The 21,068-nt window shown below is 41.1% G+C and overlaps 1 protein-coding gene across 3 annotated transcripts in view; it reads left to right on the forward strand.

Annotated features, from left to right (window-relative positions):
* The window catches only part of kcnab1a (potassium voltage-gated channel subfamily A regulatory beta subunit 1a), a 75,670-nt gene that overhangs the window by 44,673 nt on the left and 9,929 nt on the right, over positions 1 to 21,068 (forward strand). For all 3 annotated transcript variants that reach the window (XM_076100394.1, XM_076100395.1, XM_076100396.1), the window contains exons 2-3: positions 6,998 to 7,041; positions 15,724 to 15,761. In XM_076100394.1, the coding sequence (XP_075956509.1) occupies positions 6,998 to 7,041; positions 15,724 to 15,761 (82 nt within the window). The remainder of the gene's footprint in view (positions 1 to 6,997; positions 7,042 to 15,723; positions 15,762 to 21,068) is intronic.

A 21,068-nucleotide genomic window follows, 5' to 3' on the forward strand; every position in this document is an offset into this window, starting at 1 on the left:
TCATCGCAACTATCTCCCTCTCTTAATTACTCAGTCAATTAGATATGGAGAGATAATTAGTCCGCACAACATGATGCTTATCTACAGATGGCTCCCTTTTCCTCTCAAGTGAAGTCATTAGCAATGCAGCCTTTAACCAATAGAATATTTCATGCAGGAATGTGTATATCTCATCCCCCCCCCCCCCCCCCCCCCCAAATTCCAGTTATACAATCTTAAAGCTTAATGACTTTCTAGTGTCTCATCTTCTTCTGTACATCCCTATCACATGAGCAGACTTCGAACAGGACTTGGCCCATTTATTTCCTCTGGTTATGTAAACTCGGCAAAGATATCGAGGAGTTGGATGAATCTCAGGTTGAAGATGTTTAAAAGAGAAACACAAGTCAGCAGCAGCTAGGAAACAGAAAGTGAAGGGCCTTTTTGCCAAGTTGCCAAGTAAACTACCGCGTAATTCAGGCACCTTGTTGACCTCCAGAGTTGAATATGCAATTGATTGAGATGAATGTAGGCCTACACAGTGGACTGGTTGCAGAGTTGTCATGTTTAATAGATGATAGCATGCAAGTGGGTGGTAAAAAAGGGTGAGAGGATGGGCAGATTGTTGGTCTGTGTGAGAGGAGATGGATGCACACATGATGACTGCAATATGAGTATATGATATATATATATATATATATATATATATATATTATGCTTTTAAATGATTTGCAAAACTACATGTAATCAGTTTTTCTTTAAGCTAAAATCAATCAATGTAGTTTGAATGTTTGCAGGTGATTTTCTACACTAGTAAAATGCTTTCCAATTGAAAATAGTGCTTTGTTGATTATTAAATATGAAGTCATGAAATGTGCTGTATAAATATAATTGCCTTGTACAGATGGACAAAAATGGTAATGGAAAGATTGAGGCAGATATGAAGACAAAGCAGATCAGTTTACAACACGAGATCACAAGGTTGATTGTCATGAAGTGCAGGGAAAATTACATGTGTGAAGACGACAGATAGTGTTAAAAAAAAAAACAGAAACTAAGAGGGCAATGAAGAAGGATCAGAGAACCAATGTGGAGAAACAGAAAAAAAAGAAAGTGGGGATAGAGAAACACTTGCAAAGGCGTAGACGGACAGAAAGACGGTGACATGGAGGGAGATTCAAACAGTGGTAAATAGAGTTGAAAGAAACCATAGACTGTAAGTGGACGTAGTCGTGACGCCAACCATTGGTTTGTGGACTGCAGGTTTTGAAGCCGTGAGTTTGGCATTTTGGCCATAGCTATCTTAGATTTTGGCCGTCGCATCTTGTTTTTTTGCAACCAGAAGTGAGAGGAGTGACGTATAGACGCCTTATATGGCTCTGGTAGTGACCCGTCAAACACAATGTAGCCACGCCCTAAAGCATACTCTGCTTTATGGTCTGTTTTACTCTAAATGGGACCAGAATTTACTAAATGAACATCATGCTGTATTGAAGAAGACTTGAAACTAGCGACTGAGACCATAAACTCATGTTTACAATGTTTACTGAGGTAATAAATCAAGTGAGAAGCCTGATCATTTTCTCATAGACTTCTATACAATCTGAATTATTTTTGCAACCGGAGGAGTCGCCCCCGATGGCCATTAGAGAGAATGCAAGTTGCATTGGCATTCACTTTCCAGATCCGGAGGTTGCCTCCTGAAAGAAACGTGAGGCACAGCGAGGTAACTGCTCTTGTCTCCATGGAGTGTGAAGTGTCGACATAGACGAGCAATGTGTGATGCCAAAAGTTGGGTGATTACTGTAACATTGTAAACTACTTTATCTGGAGCTCAGGTGGCCTTTGGCATGCTCTCCTGCTTTCCTCCTCGTCCTCTTTCCCCCCGTCTCATTGACTCTCTCTAAAACACACACACACATACACACACACTCACCTACACACACACACACACACACACACACACACTGTTTTACACTCGATGGAGAAGTGTGTCAGACGGTCTCTCGTGGCTCATAACCTTTCCGTATCGTAAACAGTAATTCAGAGTTCATTTTTTAAATTGGTCACAAAAGTGAAACCAATCCCACAAAATCGCTAAAAGAAAAGTACACCCATAAATAATACACTGACAAATATTGACCATATACTTACAAGGGCGGCCAAGCAGGAAGTTATTTCTGTGCTGGGTTAGCTTTCATTGAAATAGGCTCTATTCCAATAGACATGACCCACTACTATCACATGGTTCTAAGGGAAATAGATATGCAACATTGTTTAAAAGTAATCTACTCAAAGTAACCATCAATAAAATGTCTTCATGGAAAAACTGATTGAGAAAATTAAAACACATTTTTAAAATGCAGCATAACCTTATCTTTTCTTCCTGAATACTGAGCAACTGAGCAGCTCCCTCAGCTACTACAGCGGAGGAGGTAATGGGTGAGTCAGTGACAGTGTCTGTGGGGATGATTGTTGAGAGAGAGAGAGAGAGAGAATAATATTGCCCTAGTATCGGGGGGGTATTAGAGAAAGTATTACTGTCCATCATCAGGCAAATGAAGACACGTTTAAGTGGAGATGAATAGCCTCATTGATGGAGAAGGCTTGTTATGGTATATCTGTTTGGAAACCAGCTACGGGGGGTTCATATTTCAATAAATATTTGATGGGCGAGGACAGCTGTGTGTGTGTGTTTAGTAGTGGGGCTTTGGTTATTTATGTGTGTGGCTATAAGCATTTGCATATCTATGAAGAGTCATTTGAAAGGGGTTTTAAATGAGGGAGAAGATCACTTTCTCACTCCATCTCCCAAGTGGGGAAATCTTATTTTCTTCTTTTTTGCCTCATTCTCTCTATCTCATCTATTATCCCCTTCACCGCTGTCCTTTCATCCATCTCGCAATCTATTGGTGGGAAAGCTGAATAACGGGATAACCGGCAAAACAACTGATTTCATTTAATCATTTAATTCCAGCCGGCTACTTTATTATATTACTTTTTGTTTCATCTCCAGTGTTTGAAAAAACATATTAGCAAAATAATTGACGACAAAACACATTAAAGATTGCACAGACGGGGGACATCCTCGTTAGACGGGCTACTTCAGGAAACACTGGTGGCAGCAACATGACGACTGAGCAGGAAGCATTCAAATGTCCACTGAAAACATGACATTTTACAACTCTAATCAGTTAGGAATAGGCGTGGTTTTAAATATTAGTAGCTATTTACAGACTGTGAGCTAAAGCGCACAAGAAGCCTTATTCTCCTTTTAAAATAATTTGTTACATGTTTACAATCGGGAAGGCAAACCTATTGAAATATGCAATTTTGTAAGATCAGTCAGTGCAGGCAATGAGACGAAAATGGTGGCATTGGAAGGTGCTAGAGGAACCAAATTTGGGCTTTTACGACCAAAATATTTCACCAGGAAAGCATGCACCCCCCCCCCCCCCCCCTACATGGCTACTTTTTCCCCATTAGCTGGCTACTCCATATCACTGTGGAAAGCTCTGCAACAGTGAGCAAAAGACAAAATACCCAGCTATAAATGGCAAGTAGCTAGAACACATAAGATACCATCACTCCATTGGCAACAAAAGTACTCTGAGTGGATTATGGTTGTCGTATCACTCATCTGAATGTGCCGTTTTCTGCTTTGATGGGTGATCCGTCTGTGCTCTGCTCTGGCTCCAACCAAGCTTTTCTCTTTTGGCCTGAAGTAGAGGTCCCCTGTGTCGTAATCATTCATGGTTGTGGCCGGGGAAAAGCGACATCATCATTAATCGCCTGCAAGGCACCCAAAGCCTGATTCGGCACCTCTAGTCCCGCTGGTCGGAATTCAAAAGATTGCCCTGACTATAGGCAGGCCCGTACTTTTTTTTTTTTTGGGGGGGGGGCAAGAAAAGTAACTTTACATAACCTTTATTAATGCTTTTTTTTAACCTGCTCACTCCTGTTCAGGTTCACTGCACATTTTTGGTGAAACACGTCTAGATTTAAGCTGAACACAGAGTATCAATACCTCACATTGACTTACATCAGACAGCGATTATCCACTTACTTAGGACCTAGACTGTGGAAGGAAACAAGGGGTGTCGTTTTATACTGGCATTGACGATAACTGTGCTATTTAAAAATGAAAAATTTACATCATGTTAATAATACACATGTAATATTGTGTAAATAATCCAGCACCTCTGAAAGGTTACAGACTCTCTCTCATCACCTCCCTACACTCGTATTATGAGTGTAATTGATTTTCTAAAAGAGACAAAATGCACAATAAACAAAGGTTAAAGATGAACTTGACTGAGCGACGCTTAAACCATATTCACACATAATCGTCTCTCGGTGCTGTGTCTGCAGAGCAACAGAAACTCCTGTGACTTGTTATTCAAGAGCACCTTGTGCAAAATGTTCAGTGTCCTTTGTGGAGATTCTGTAGGTTACAGAGGATCTAATGCATCACCAAGAATCGATTTACTAAGGGTGTCTCGATTTTTATGCCCAATTAACTATTCTGATATTGAAGGATGTGGAGGTGACATGTCAGCGATGCGCAACTAAAGCGGTTTTGAAAGATGAGCAAAAATGACAGAATGATTGCTGACAGCTGTGGATAATGTACTTGTCAATCAATGCACAAAACTGAGCCTGTAAATCTGGTGCTTTTAATGCGGCTATGCATGTTTTTAATTCATGACTTAAAATATGAGAATTTAAATTACTTCATAATAGAGTTTTAAAGGCGAACTTCCATACGTGAATTTCCATCGGTTTGTGTTACGGGCAGAACCCAGTTTGCAGTGAAAACAGAACAGCATGTACTGTACCTCACAAGAGACACAAACATGTTGTTTTCTGCATTTTCTGCAGATATAAATCAAACTTTCCACAACTACATCACTTGCTTTTATTCAAGTTGTTGTTACACAGTATGGAACACTTCTTAAAAGTGTGATTTAAAAATAGCAAGTTTTGAAATAACAATGATGACGGGGGTTTTAATTTGAGATCAATTTTCAAGTTCACTCTCTAAATAGGATTACTTAGTAAGTTGGAAAGTGCAGACATAGCATATGCTAAACTGTGCCACCTGTACTGCTGACAAGCTGATTAATCAGAGCAGTGGTTTTAGCTTTGCACCTGCTCAAAACTCAGAAGTGTGTGTGCGTGTGTGTGTGTTCTGTAGCATCAGTTTAGTCATTAGTCCTTGGATGCTCTCACAGGAAACTGACATGACAGGACAATAACTCTTTCTCATGCTTGATTTGACATGGCAGGGATCTGCCAGTCTGCCTACAGTAGTGCAACAGGCAGGAAGGACAACCTCTGCTGTAATCTTAAGAGTTAGTCAAGCATCTTTCAGCTCATTTATCCATATATGTTTTTTTTTACAAACCATAAACTTTACTGTTTTGCATCACTCTCACTGCTGTCTTGAGCATCGTTTTCATGTAAAGTAGGCGTCTGGTTTTAGCAAAAAAGCTCTGTAAACCACTCTGCACACTCACTACCTGTCCAGCATCACACAACAGACAAGGTAAAGAGCTACCTGGTGAACATAGTGGAGCATTTAGCAGCTACAGATAGATTCCTTAACCAATATGTTATGATCCACTACAGTTAGGCCCAATACGAGCTGGATAACACCCTGTTTTTGTTATCTTCGCTGCCATCTTGACTGTAAGGGAGCCGGGAGGGAGAACTCAGCGAAACTCTTCTTTGTTTGGGAGGAAAGAGGGAGACACACCTGGAAGAGAGCTGCACTCTACTGAGTGCACTACTCAAGTTATTTAGTTATTCTCTCCAGAGGGGATCCTCAGATGGTTCGATTGTGGCTCAGTGGTAGAGCAGGGTCGTCCTTCAATCTGAGGATAGGCGGTTCGATCCCCGGCTCCACTCGTCCATGTCGATGTGTCCTTGGGGAAGACACTTGGGCAGAGTCCTGATGGACAGGTGGCACCTTGCATGGAAGCCCCTGTCATCAGTGTGTGAATGGATGTGAATGACATGTAGTGTTGAAGCACTTTCATATACAAGTACAAGTCCATTTACTATGAACAGGGTAAAAGGGCAATGACACTATAGACATTATAGTCAGTATGTTGCTGATGTTGTTGGTTAATGAGGTTGCAAAGGTAGGTGTGGAATTATTTAATCGAGGGACAAACTAAATGTTGTGTGTAGGGATGCAGGTACATGACTGTACACACACACAATAAATCTAATTCAAGCAGAGATTGTGTGTGTTGTTAATGACACAGCTAATGAGGCTACTAGCAAGCTAATAGGATGCATTAAGTGTAGAACACACACACACACACACACACACACAAACACGTCATCTCCATCCTGCAGTAAACCATTTGTAACTTTTTTTTCATTGTTGTTTTTTCACTACTGCGTGCGCTGATTTGATTAGTATTTTCCAATTAGTCCAGTGTTGATGTTTCTTCATTAGTGTGTCTTCCTCTTGTCTTATTTCGATCTCCATCATTCTGTTATTGGGTGTTTGTTCTCACGGCTGACTGGAAAGTACCATTAAAGGCCTGATGACCAGGTTTCCTCCTACACACATGCACGCACCTATTTACACACGGCGGGATGTTGACAGTGTCGGCACGTCCACCTCAAGGTCTGCGAAAGGGAAATTCAATTTCCTGTTGTCGAGAAATCAGAAGAACTGTCAAGCTGTCATGTGATTGTCTAAAGCAAAGCAGCATCCATCCACTCGTAAAAATGAAAGGCCTGATTGTTATTCACTTGACATCATTTTGCATACACAATTTTTCATCCTCTACGGATTGAAATGTCCAACAAAATGCAACTTTTAATATGATTACGGTGGAGTTGGATTACCAGCTGATCCTTATTCTTTTAATTGTGTTAACAGATGATCCAGGGTCTTTACTGATCTTCTGTTTGGATTATAAGATCCTCTAACTTATTTGGTTTAATACATGTGTTGGATTTAGCTTTTATGTGATTCCCTTTTTTTCTGTTTTTGCAGGAACCTTGGAAAGTCAGGACTCAGAGTATCTTGCTTAGGACTGGGTGAGTAGACTCTCGGCTTCACTACCCATAATGCCTTTCTCCCTCAGGCCTTACTTATCAGCAACAACACCAACTACATTAACTAAACAAATAATACAACAACAAAAAAGAGACCATCTTAAAATCCAACAACCTGTTTCTATTGTTTCATGTAGAACATGTGTAGATAAGTTTAGCCTTAAGTCATTTACACACTTTATTAAGTCACATGTTAATCAGGTGGTGTGTGTGTGTGTGTGTGTGTGTGTGTGTGTGTGTGTGTATTGCCATATCAATGTGGGTTGCTGGTAAACAAAATGTTCACTCCTCATACAAGAGACTCAAACCCACTCCATTTCAGCTTCAATATATAGCATGAGAGTGGGTAGAAGACAAAACACGCACACACACACACACACACACACACACACACACACACACACACACACACACACACACACACACACACACACACACACACACACACAGTACTCTGTTGTTATTTGAGAGCTCTCCATGGTGACAGATATAGGTATGCTGCGTGTGTGTGTGTGTGTGTGTGTGTGTTTACTTGTTCCTGCTATCTCAGACAGAGTTGGAAACTTAAATGGAAGCAATAGAAGCCAGGAGGATAAACGCTACTATACACATCCACTGTATTTAGGCCTACAAGATTATAAAGATTGATAAATTGTAGAAAAGTTACAGGATACAGGGCTTGAAACTGAACTGTTCAGAGTTTGATTGTTTCTTTAAAAACAGTCTTTTGATTGGCTGATCAACTCCTCAGAATCATCTTGATCGCAGGAAATGGAAACAAAATCTGGTGAAATAAATGTGACGAGGAACACAGACTGATTGAACTTTACTGAACACTGATGATTTACATAATCACTGAAACGGCACACACGCGTTCAGCTATAATATGTATTCTGATATCATCCATGAATAAATCACATATCTTCTTAAAAAGAGGATTTCAGGGATCTTCCACATCCCTGAAATACAATTAAGTTGTTAGACAAGGAAATTAGAGTTTGGCCCCAACAACGTAACTAAAGTTGTTTTGACCACCTGAGTACTTACTGTATACAAACCAGATTTATTTGTTAATTCTACACTTTTACACACATTTCTACAGAATTGTTTTCCCTTTGAAAACCCAAGTTTGAAAAATCAAGACTTCAATCCCAAGCAAAAGACATATGAAGAGTTATACTGTAAGTAGTTCTTCAGTATCTGTAGGATCCTCTGGATGAGATAAAACACCTTCCTCATCGTTCTCTCTGCTCAGAGGCCCTCGGTGGCTCAGATCAGCCAACTTCCTGTAAATCGGATCACAACTTCCAGTTCTCACTGGACATGAGCTTTAGCCAGCTTAGAGAGGTCGACCTTCACCAGGATGTTTCATACAGCGTCCACAAGCAGACGATTCAGTCGCATTTTAAGGCTCTGAGTTTTTAGTCAGCAGTGGCAGACGAGACGGGGGAAGTGATTTCCTGTCAAACAAGATGATCATGTTATTTTGCTTTGGCTTTAGTTTTGACATGCTCTCTAGTCCTGCTTTAGCCTGTGCTTGATTATTTGTCAACACTCCCAACTTAAAGGGTTAGGTTTAGGTAAAAACGTGACCACCTGGTGGAGGTCACGGGGGGCACGGGCACAAGGGTTGACCTTCACTGTGCAGCACGATGTTTGTGAAAACAGCTAGTGTCAAACTCGTATGCACAGTTATCTGCTGCAGCGGGACAGTTCATCTGTGCTTTTTAGGAGTAGATGTAATTTTAAGAATTTTTAACTGGTAGATAGACGCATTTTGTAGAATATCTATAGCAGGCACAACTTATAATTCAAAGCAGGGTATTTACATTCATCCTAATTATGTATAATTGATCTTTAATGTTTAACTTGAAAAACGCCAACATTGTGCTTTTTTGTATGGTTCTAATTGTGTTTTGCATTGCTTTACCCAGCACTGTATCGTCGAGTTGATGCTGATCTGTCTGTGCAGGGTCACCAGGGACCTTTCAATATGAAAAGTGTCTGAGCTGGCTGAATAGATTTGTCAAGTTGAGCCAAGAGGTGTCGGTGGTAGATTACATAGAGAGAAGTTTTTTGGTGCCATGGAGAGCTTTTGTTTTTCAGAGTGTAATGTCTCTGTCTCAGGGCTGGATCTGAGCGCCGCTGCCCCAGGTGGTTCACGGTAGACTGAGAGGTCTGACTCGATGGCTGAGCCTTCACGGTACAGAAAAGGTCAGCATAATGCCAGCTGCCTGCCACATGCTGCGCCCAGGGCGGACATGATGCTGGCAGGGGGAGAGGAGGAAGAGGGAGGGCAAAGAGCAGGATGCTAAATGCTCTTTCACTGTTTAACTTGAAGGAACAGTGTCAAGAGAGGATGTCCTGTGTGTGTGTGTGTGTGTGTGTGTGTGTGTGTGTGTGTGTGTGTGTGTGTGTGTGTGTGTGTGTGTGTGTGTGTGTGTGGCATGTGTGCAGATATTCTCACAATCGTACTGTCATTATTTACAGATGAATTCAGCAGAACCCACACACTGAAAAATGAACAAAACACACATTCAGTCATGTTAAATCGGGATTCAGTCATTTGTCTCCATTTGTCGCTGGTTGTGTGAACCACAGCCAGGAGGAGACGTGACTGTCGCAGGATTCACACAAAAGCCAATCTGCAACAGCATGACGATGCCCCGAGAGAAACATCGTCTCACCTGCACTGGCTTCATTTACATCATAGTGTAATTGTTCTAAGACTCCTTTTTCACAACATTACATTACAGTCATTTAGCAGACGCTTTTATCCAAAGCGACTTATAATAAGTGTATTCAACATCGGTATTCAAGAGAACTGCTAGTCACCAGAAGTCATAAGTGCATCTCCTTTTTTAAACAAGCATCTAAGAGCATAAACCAGAGCATATACCAGAGCAGAAGTACAGTGCAGAAACAAACTAATATGAATACAATAAGTGGTTGTTTTTGGCGATTCCTAAAAATGTAATTTAGAGTGCTTTGCTCGCTGTATTACAGCTGCAACGTGACTTGAGACCAAAGGCTGCTTTTAAAACATTGAAACTAAGCTGGAAACCAGAATGCGTTTTAGATGAAAAACCCAAACGTTATGCAACAGTAAAGGAGCAGAGTGACCTTCACACGGAGTGACTGGCTCACATCTACTTCACTTTGTTTCTACGAGGACAGTGATAGATGGCTGCAGTATTTTGGATGCAGACTTTAAGCGTGCTCTTAAGCAAGGCAGTGATGGTGAAACTCTGACCTTTAATTATGTACGAATTAATGCGAATTTAATCTTAATATAATGTTGTTGTTTTTTCCTGGTGTCATTTTCAATTCATTAAGAAAAAAGTTGACAAAGTTTCAGTGCTGTGTATGAAATGAACCATTCCCACTTAAATATGTTTAATGAGCTGCACAATATGAAAGAAAATAATTTGTCAGTAGAATCAGCCAGCAGCTGACTACCCATTTATAAGACTCTAGTGAAGAGATAATCACATGCAGAGTTATTACTTTCCTCTGCTATAAACATCTTGCTGTTGATTTAAAATTGAAATAGTTTGAGTGTAAGATCTTTCTTTATTTTCAGTATATTATAATGTTCAGTGTAGATCATTTTCTAGTTGGCTGAATTTATTCTTCACCGTTTTAAATGGGAGAAATAAACATCTTGCCATATTTAACTCGTATGTATAACTATGTATGTATATAATATACACACATCAAATGTGTGTAGCTGAGGAATTAATACCAGTAATAATTCAATATTCTGGGGGACTTTAGGGAGGTTTTCTTACTGATGCCGATTTTTTGGGGGGGGGTTTGGTTAATTTGCTGTGAGCTAATGTAGGAGAGCATCTGAACAGGCAGATGAATTAGTATTCCACACAAACTGTCATTAGGGACAGAGCGCAGGACGAAGGGAGGGGTGATGAGATGTGAACAGAAAGAAAGGAGAGGAGATATGCGACTCCTGCCTTGGCAGGTTTTGTATCTGTCCTGAGAGTCTCCACCTCTTACACTCAGTCTATCTCATCCCTCCATCTGTATCTAAACTCTTCATCTACTCCCCCCTTTAATGTCAGCGCGGGAAGAGGAAAAATAAACATTGAGACATTTAAGCAGAACAGAAATTGAACCAATAGAAATAAATGCCTTCTTTCCTTTCTTACTTTCCTTCTTGGTGTTGCTGTTTATTTTCACTCGCACTCGCGACTCGCAATTTGCTTCTTCATGTTTTTGTTTTTCTGCTTTCTCTGCCTTTGTGCACATTGTTCTCCAAGGGCCCAGCTGCTACGAGCAGCTTGTTATTTGGTTAAAAGAGGTTGGATAGAGGTTAGCTCTGTGCTCAGGCAAGATCAAGAGGGCACACACACGCACACACACACACACACACACACACACACACACACACACACACACAGAGAGAGACAGTTTGCCATACAGCAAGCAAAACACTTTTGACATTTGCAGAGGATATTTTATTATCATGTATGAGAAAATCAAAGAATTGTTTTTGCTGTATTTGCTATATACAGCAACCTTGATATTAATAACAGTACTTTATAACACTGTGCTGCGCCCTCTTTTTCCTGCAGCAGTTCACATTGAGAAACCAATACTTGGTCAATTCAATATCAGCTATTTGCACTCCATTAACAATAAAGAAAAGTTAATTTCCCATTCCAGAAGAGTACAATTTAAAATCAGTTCAATTTAAAAGACTGAATACAGGGAGATATGCAGTGGCTTCACTTTGCTGTCACACACACACACACACACACACACACACACACACACACACACACACACACACACACACACAGGTTCCAATGACGCTAATTGGTTGTGACAATTGGAAAAACAGAGCGTTTGCATGTGCAACCCCGTTTAATTGGCTGACAAAATGAAAAAAGTCGATGCAGAAGCTTTGCGGTCAGCAGTATCTGAACCATAAGCAGTTATTTTTTCCCTCACACATGCCACACACTGTCCAGGTCCATATTTGCTCCTGCATGCTTGCTCCGCTGCTGCGGTGCTATCGACTGATGAATTATTAAAACGGTTCTCCACCGAAACATTCTGCGGTTTTGAAAAGAAAGCAAGAGGAGGGACCTCAGCATGTTTTCACTGTGTTTATTTTTGCAGGGGTGAATCGGAGTGGACCAACATGTACTATACGGCTTCTTTCCCTCTACTTCTACACTTGCTTTCCTCTTTGTTTTCTACTTTGACTTGTATTGTATGTATTATCAATTTATTGTATTACTCGGTAAAGTAAAAGTCGAAGTGAATTTTACCTTGATTCCTCCTCGTTTGCAGCTGAAATAGAAACTTGTCTCCAAACATCGACGTTGCATCAGACTTTTGCTGAAATCACAAAGTACATTGTATTTTATCAGTCCAGCTGTGATGATTGTGATATTGATCAGTAGAATTGTGCAGCATGTGAAAACAACAATTTGAACAACCCTAAAATATCGTGCAACTAAATGCAAAAGCCTTTCAACCAATACTAAAGCTTATTATCTCTGTTGATACTTTGATCTTTTGTGAGGCTGAACTTTGTGATGCCGTTTTCAAAAACCTTCTTTCCACTTTTATGTCAACCGGGTGGAGAAAAGAAAAACATATTTTCGTGCTGTGTTACATTGTAAAGGGTTGTTATTGTTTTGTGAACCCCAGGTAGGCCGCTGCTGAAAGCGTAGACAAGACAGAAACAGATAGATGTAACAGTATAGACGGAGGCGATTGAAGTAGAATAGTCAATAGAACTTGAAGAAACTGTACAGGAGACGGGGGCATGCAACTGAACAGAAAATAGGTGCAAAGGATGGCGTGTGTGTGTGTGTGTGTGTGTGTGTGTGTGAGAGAGAGTTTTTTCCTTTGTGTTTGTGTCTATATTCTCTACAAAAATACAAGGTGCCATGCAGGGTCTTCAAGCTTTAACTCACACTGGCAACATCAGTTTGCTCTGATCATTTCAAGAAAAGAAAGTGGTCTGTTAAAAAACGTTATGGGACTTTTGTAATGAGATTTAAATGGGTTTCTGCATAACAGAACATATTCTAGATACTTCAATGTAATGATAATGGGGCATCCTATTGTTGTAGTGTTTAGAACACATCGGCAACAGCATAACCAAAATCTCCTTGGTTCGATTTCAGCTTGTGTCCTTTCGCCCCATGTTTCCGGTCTGATTACCAGCTCCGACAGCGATGCTGGTATTGTTTTCACCTTGTGAGTGTGTGTGTGTGTGTGTGTGTGTGTGTGCAAAATGTGATCCTGGAGCGACGTATCTTCATACAACGATTCGAATGATATCTTACGAAAAGTTACTCCTACATTTTTCGCACATTTTCCTACAAAAGTCAGCAACACGTGTCAATTTCAGCTTGTTACATACAAACATGTCTTTTTAGAATAAACTTCTGTATCCACAGAAAACGACTCCGTTAGGTTTAGGAAAAGGGTTTGGGGGTAAGGGTTCCACCGCCCCTCCTGCCTACACTGTGTGGGCTATTGCGTTCTTTATACTGCCTCATTCATGACTATATGGATAACACCTGTGAATTACAGCACATTATTTTTCATATCTATAGCTTTGAATGCTGGATGAGACCAGTCTGCCTGGAGACACTACTTGACGTCATGCTGCTGTGATCCCATCACAAGTCTTTAGTTTTGTACTTTTGGCTATCAAATAGAGGCAAGACTGACAAAAACAATCATTCATTATTCATTAATAATTGATTTTAGCTCCTTGAATCGTTCAAAAATGTGTCTGTTAGAAGATCCCGCAGGCTACAAAGCAAAGTCCACAACCAGATTTAGAGCTCGAAAATTAGTCCAACAAAAGAATATGACTCATGCTTTCTATCTGTAGGCAGACAAGCTGAAAAATGCTGCAAAAGAGAGTTGGGAGGTCAGTCAAACTGAGACACGAGAGAGACATGTTTCATTAAATGTGTGCCATCTATCACGCTGCCAGGCACGCAGACTGGATTCAAGAGTGAAGAATCGGGTTAAAAGGATTCACAGCAAAGCTGGAAAAAAACAAAAAAACAAACGACACCTCTTACCAAATCTAAATCTCTATCATCATTTTCTCACTCCATGTTCTCCTCATTTTCTCTTCCCTTCTTTTCTCCTTCTCTTCTGCCATGACCGGATGGGCTCATGTCAGCTTTGCCTTGTTTCTTTCGACCTCCCGATCGAAGTGCGATCGACGTGTGTGGATACCCGGCAGAAATATCTCTATAATGGGAAAAAATATTAAAGTAGAAAAACGTTGCTGAGAGGGAAACATTGGGGGCAGTGAAGCGATTTGAAATCAAGTCAAACAATAACCTCCTGATTGTACCATTTATATAAATGCTACAACCTCATCAGTTTCTTTGTCAGGAGTTCGTTTGAGTTTGAATGTTTTGCTTGAACGTCCTTCGGCTTCAAGAAAAAGCACTGCCAGGTTGTTCGATTTTTGCATAGCAACGTCAAGTGCCACTTCCGGCACTTTCCATTAGCAACTTCCAGTAAGAAAGAAAAAGAGCCGTTTGTCAGTTACATGGCCTTAATGTCCATCAAACAGAATATTCAGTTGAACATATAAGAGCGGTGGCCTTGACAGTAGAGCTCTGCGGGGAGCTCTTCCCATGCTGAGCCGCTCGCTCTGAAACAAATCTTCTATGAGGATACATTCATGTCCTCATAGAAGGAAACCTACACAGGCAAACTTTGCATGCATGCGACATCACGCACGTACTGATAATCAGGGCAATTGGTAGTGACTGTAGTGGAGGTGCAGTTGAGGCTTAATGTCCAAATAGCATCTTTTCAAATGTTGCAAAGTGTATGTATGCTCGCTGCAGAAAAGTAGCAGTTGAAGCATTTGAAATGCTGACACAGTTCAAGTTGAATTGGCGGCCGAAATATTAGATATTCACAGACGTTTAGTTAGCAGTTTAAGTGTAAGCACAGAGTAAAGCTGAAGTATCAGCTATTACATATGTTATGTGTATATATATATATATAATGTCAGCTCATTGGCTGGTATATCGTTATCAGAACTCTCACATATTGGCCTAAAAATTCCAGTCGCTGTCAGGCGATATCATACCGTACAAATAAAGTCTGATATATTCCATTTTCATGTGGCGAACAATGTCCTTGTCTCCCCTGCCAAATTTATAATACACTGAAACACTGACTATCTGATATCTTATCAGGCAGCCCAGGACACACATAATAAGCCATGCAGCATTTAAAGGTTTGCAGACATGTCTGTAAACAGTTTTGACATAATCTGAAACGTTTCCTGCCACAACAAAGCCTCATACATAATTCAGAGAAAGAGTGTGCAGAGGATTTAGGGTCTCTTCTGGTTGAGGTGGCTGAGCTTTGTGTCCGGCTTATCAGCATTGTTTGCAGCGTAATTAGGAGCATGTTGTCAGATGTACACACACACACACACACACAAGGTCTTCCAAATATGCCAGTGAAAACAGAAACTCAAGGTGATCCTTGATCAGATTTTTCTTTTGGGAACTTGACAGCAGGGACACAGTCCAGGGATTACTGTAGTGGTGTTTATGCTAGGGTGTTAAACACACACACACACACACACACACATAAATGTTTTCTAACGTTGAAATGTCCTTTTCTTCCATGCAGGTACATGGGTGACGTTTGGGGGACAGATAACAGACGAGGTATGATTCCTTTCCTTTCCTTTGCATGCCTATTTCATCTTAATGGCCTCTTGCTTATTGATTGATACATTCCGTTGTACTGTATATGCAGTAATGTAATAAAGAGGGTGGGATGTATTGTGTATATAAACATGTACACCTGATGTCATGTTACCAGGTGTCTTGTGCAGAAAACATTGCGGACAATGTTTGATATTGTAATAAACCATTGGAATGGAACACAAAGTTTAAACAAGAACATTCTTAACATCGGACAAACTACCTCTGTTGTCTCTTAAATACAAATTTACTTTGTAAGAACCTTATCCCTGTATCATGTTGGCTCAGGTCATTGTGGGGTGAGTTTGATGTTTTCTTGATGTGAACACAGTGATACATCATCAACAGACAGACGGTCCCGAGGAAAAATGTCCTGAGCCACTTCCAACTCGTCAAATACTGACGCTTGGTCAGTGGCCCCAAGCATCAAGCTATGACGCTCTAGTCAGCATCAGCTCGTTACAGGCATACTGTCTTTTCAAAATAAACTTCCAACGTAGGTTTACTTCGTTTTTAGGTTTACTTGGTTATGTTAAGGCAACAAAACTACTTCATTAGGCTCAGGAAAAGTTTGTTGCTCTGACTGTCCAATAATGACGTAGATTTATTTACATTGGAGTTAGTTGAAAGCCAACCAGTTTTGCGCCTCTTTTGTAATCTGAATGCAAGCTATGAAATTTACTTTGACTGAACCATTAATAAGCAAATGATTCCTTCAGTGTTTCATTCACGTTTTTTCAGTTGTCCGTCTCACGCTCCTCTTTCAATGAATGTTTACACAGCTGTTGTCACAGTTAACTTTGATCGGACCATCAGCTGGCTGACGAGCTCTAATACCTAAAGGCTCAATTAGCCTATAGCTTAGCTCCCCTCACATGACGTAATGACAGAGGTGGACAACCGTCACAAAGACTTCAGGTGTGATGATTCAAGTTGTTGGCACCGACTGAAGATTTGGTGGAGTGACCACACAACAGCTACAGTACCATTCTCCAACAAAATGCTGTTGGGTTAAAACATCCACCGCTGTCCTGAATGCCCCCTGTTCAATGTCACTGGTATCAAAAGCCCCCTAAATAAACTAAATTGTCCTCAGCAGAGTTCAGTGCCACAACTCTGGCACAAAAACACAGTTACCACATAAAATCTGTGTCAGTGCATCTGAACCGAAATGACTGGAAACTGGGAGAAACAGCGAGCTTCCAAAATACTCAAACCGTCACCTCTTGAGCTCATTCATTAACTCGTCATATCTGTACACACACAGTATCGAATTCAAAGACCTCATCCACATTGTTGAAATCACGTGAATATTTTAGATAATCGCGCGGTGGCAACAGGCCAAGCAGGCTGACCCAGACTTCCCTCTCACCGGCAACATGTTCCAGCTCATTCTGGGGGATCCCGAGGCGTTTTGCCACCGCGACCCGACCCCGGATAAGCGGAGGAAAATGGATGGATGGATGGATATTTTAGATAATGTTACGCTACGATGTCTGTACTCAAACACCAAACTCTGCCCGGCCGACACTCGTGTTTCCACCGCTGGCAATAACAATAACAATCAGAGCCTGTCAATGGCGAAAACAAGATCTTTTAGTAGGCGAAAATGTCAGCGCCTAATTACCCCGATATGATTACATTGCAGTTCATTCAGCGGCTTCCTTCTGCAGGCGCTCTCGCATAATAGTGGACCAATTTCAGAAATTGTTGTCCCTAGTAATAAGTTAGACACAAAAACATGGTAAAATAGGGTCAAGGTTGAAAAATACCCAAATCTTGACGTCACTGTGAGGTTGCCAGAAAACCACAGTAGATCCCAGGAAACAGCTGAGCCCAATAGACACTTTTCACAGCGGCCATTTTGACACGTCTTAGCAGGGTAAACACAGGTGTCATTGATCAAATTAATTATGGTCCCATTCTAATTAGTGTGTCACAGTCATTCTGGTGAGCCAGCATGCACAATACCAGGGCCCTGACTAAGCTAATCACCTGCAGGTTCTAGCTTAATGTGTATCATGCAGAGTAAGAGGACGGTTTCTCACTTAAAAATAAGGTCATTGAAAGGTGTATATATACTAGTGTGCCTCATCAAAGGGCTACTAAGTTTGTTTCACTTGTCTGGACAGCAACACATTCCCAGACAGACCGCTCACAAGAGTGATGGTGGGCTGCAAGTTAACATTACTCATTCAAAAAGGCCAAAAGTGGATCCATAAATCATAAAGTGAATTGAAGAAAGTGTGTCTTGTCGATTTTAACTCTGATGTAGGGAGTGTGGAGGGGAGGAGGCAGTGCAGCCATAGAATCATCTCAAGGCTGTGTGGGTAGTATGTGGGAGGCTACCACGGCCTTGATTCTAGGGTTGTGAGAGATGAAACGTTTTTTGTTTTTTTTTCTCACTCACCACTGTTCTATGTATGGAAACCAAACCTTTTGTGCCCCAGAATAAAACAAAGACAGAAGCCTGAAGCGTAGCCACCCATGTATTTCTGCAACTTAACAGTGACTCAGTGTTTTTCTGAAGGTGAGGGCAGAATTGCATGTGTATGAGTTTGTCCGTTACAGACAGACTGTCCTTTTACAAAGAATACCGCACCACTTGAAGGCCATTAGTAACATTCAGTTCGTCCAAAACGGCCAGAAGTCAGAAATCTGTGTAAGCAGCAATGCTTCATAATCAACACAAACGTCCTGACCTAGATGTTGCTTTAAGCACTCCACGACAGCGATTGAACTTCCGTCTTACAAGACTCATCGGGATTGAGCAATCTGCAAAGGCCAGTCATCCGACTCTATCACCCTCGTCTCGGCTCTCTGTGTGTGACTTTCTGCTCATCTGTGTCTCGTCGTCTGTCTTCATAAAGCTGTCCTCAGCATGTTCCTCACCTTACCTGCAAAACATTTATTACCCACTGTGTTTGTCACGACACTCTCTCCAATTTCCATTACCTTGCCCATCCAGCACTTGATCACTTTTTCCATTTTCTTCCAACGTTTTCTTTATCCGCCATCTATTTTCTTACCTCGGCAAAAAAATCTCTTAGCAGCACCTTCCTTCACTTTTATTGAAAATCACCCTCCACTGCCCCCAACAGTGGTGAAAGAGATTGTTTCCTGTATGTGCACTCGGCAGAGAGAGAGAGAGAGAGAGAGAGAGAGAGAGAGAGAGAGAGAGAGAGAGAGAGAGAGAGAGAGAGAGAGAGAGAGAGAGAGAGAGAGAGAGAGAGAGAGAGAGAGAGAGAGAGAGAGAACATGCTGTTCATTTTCTGTCGTCCCTGTATTTTCCAAGTCTTTTTTTCTCCTTAACTGAGCTCTTCTGTCTTTGACCTCTCCATTGTCTCGCTCTGTCTGTTCATTCTTCTCGGTCCTTTACTTTCCTGACTCACTGCCCATTCAACTGTCCCTGAAAGCAGGGGATTTGCATCTGATAATGATGAGATATACTGGAGATAGTACTGGTTATACTCAGAATATTATTAGTTTTCTGTCACAGACCCCACATGGGATCGCAGTACTGTATGTACGATGCAGCTGCACACTCACTTTTTGGTATTTTTATTGACTTGTCATCCCTTTATTGTTTACTTTGGTATCTTCTTTAATCTTTAATTATGATTTATTGTCTTTATTTTTACTTCTTTTATCACATCATTTTTTTTTTATTACATCTAAATTCGTTTTGCACAGTTTTATTGTCTTGCTATATTACAGTACTTTGGTTGTTCCTTCAAAGTCTTTAAAGACACTAATAAAATAAATTGTATTATTAGTTTATCATCATCACACATAGGCTTGGACTGCTGCCCAGTCTGCACTGGTTGCAGATAGAAGGCCAAGACAGATTCTCAGAAGAGAGATTATCTAATCCTTCTAGAAACAACACCTCCGCTGTCTGCCACCATTGAAACAGCAACACACACACACACACACACACACGCATCTTCTTACTTGCAGGCACATACACAACGGCAGATAGACAGATTCCACGCACACATGTAAACACAAACACACAAGCGCCACGTGCGAAAACACAACCTTCTGTCAGCACACGTTTAGGAACTCAACTCATGCACACACACACACACACACACACACACACACACACACACACACACACACACACACACACACACAACTCCACAGGGAGATGATGGAAAATTCCCTTAAAGTCCCCATGTTATAAAACTCACCGCAGGGAAATTGGATTTCGGTCTGATGATTTATGGTCACCATGTCTGCAAAAATATGCACATATGCCACAAACACACTTATGTAAAGCACAAGCACTTATTAACTAAAGAGGAATGAGTTGACACCACCGTACATCATTTTTTTTAACAGATCCCACTTGCTCAATTAAGTCTGTACTTAACAGACAAGCCATGTTTGAGTATGTGCGTTCAAGCAGGCTACTGGAGTGTGCAGCTGCATCGTACATACAGTACTGCGCTCCCTGCAGCATTTACTGTCTAACGCATCCTTTGCAATATAGAGCCCTCCTGTTAAACCTCTGTGCACAACTCGCTCTTTGGCTCTGCCATGCCTGCTGCACTGCTGTTCATGTAGCATTTCATAAGCCAGCCCAGCCTCCAACTGAGGGCTCCAGGGAGGGTTGTGCTCCAACAGAACGAGTACTACAATTCGCTATAGTTTTAAGTGTCATAGCTTTTCTGTGCGTCTGCGCTCAAAGTCTGCCATCATAGAGAGAGAAATCGTTTAAATGCACTCAGTTGTTCACATGAAAAGTGACAGAAATAGTACAAAATGAGAGCTAGAGATCAAACGTTGGATTGATTTCTAACACCAATAGACGTTGTAAAGAGAGGTTCCGAAGCCATTTGAGTGCTCAGCAGGCAGTTCTGATTCAATATAAAACTCTGCACATATTCTACAATCACATAATAATCTATTTCTCGTGAGCTGGCTGACTAAAAAACGGCTATATAATGAAAAGTACAATGTATTGTATTGGTTCGTAAATTATTTGTGTTCGGCAGAAGATTTTGGTAAAACCCCAGAAGACGTGTTTGCTTTAAAGAGACAGACTCTAACTGGGCGCTCGCTCAACCTCACAAATATAGCAGCTCTTTATCCCAGCATTTAAAACATTCTAACAATTAAGTGTGATGGCACATTGGTTGTAGTCCTTGTTGTGAATTATTAGTGTTGTTTAGCCTGCGTCTCTGCCTTTTGTCCCTTTATTCACCTCTTGTAGCTTAGAGAGTTTGCACCCCTACTGTAAGTTGCTGTGGTGTGTTGTGT

This window comes from Anarhichas minor, unplaced genomic scaffold, assembly GCF_050575085.1.
Source record: "Anarhichas minor isolate MPS153535 unplaced genomic scaffold, ASM5057508v1 ptg000026l, whole genome shotgun sequence".
Lineage (NCBI taxonomy): Eukaryota > Metazoa > Chordata > Actinopteri > Perciformes > Anarhichadidae > Anarhichas > Anarhichas minor.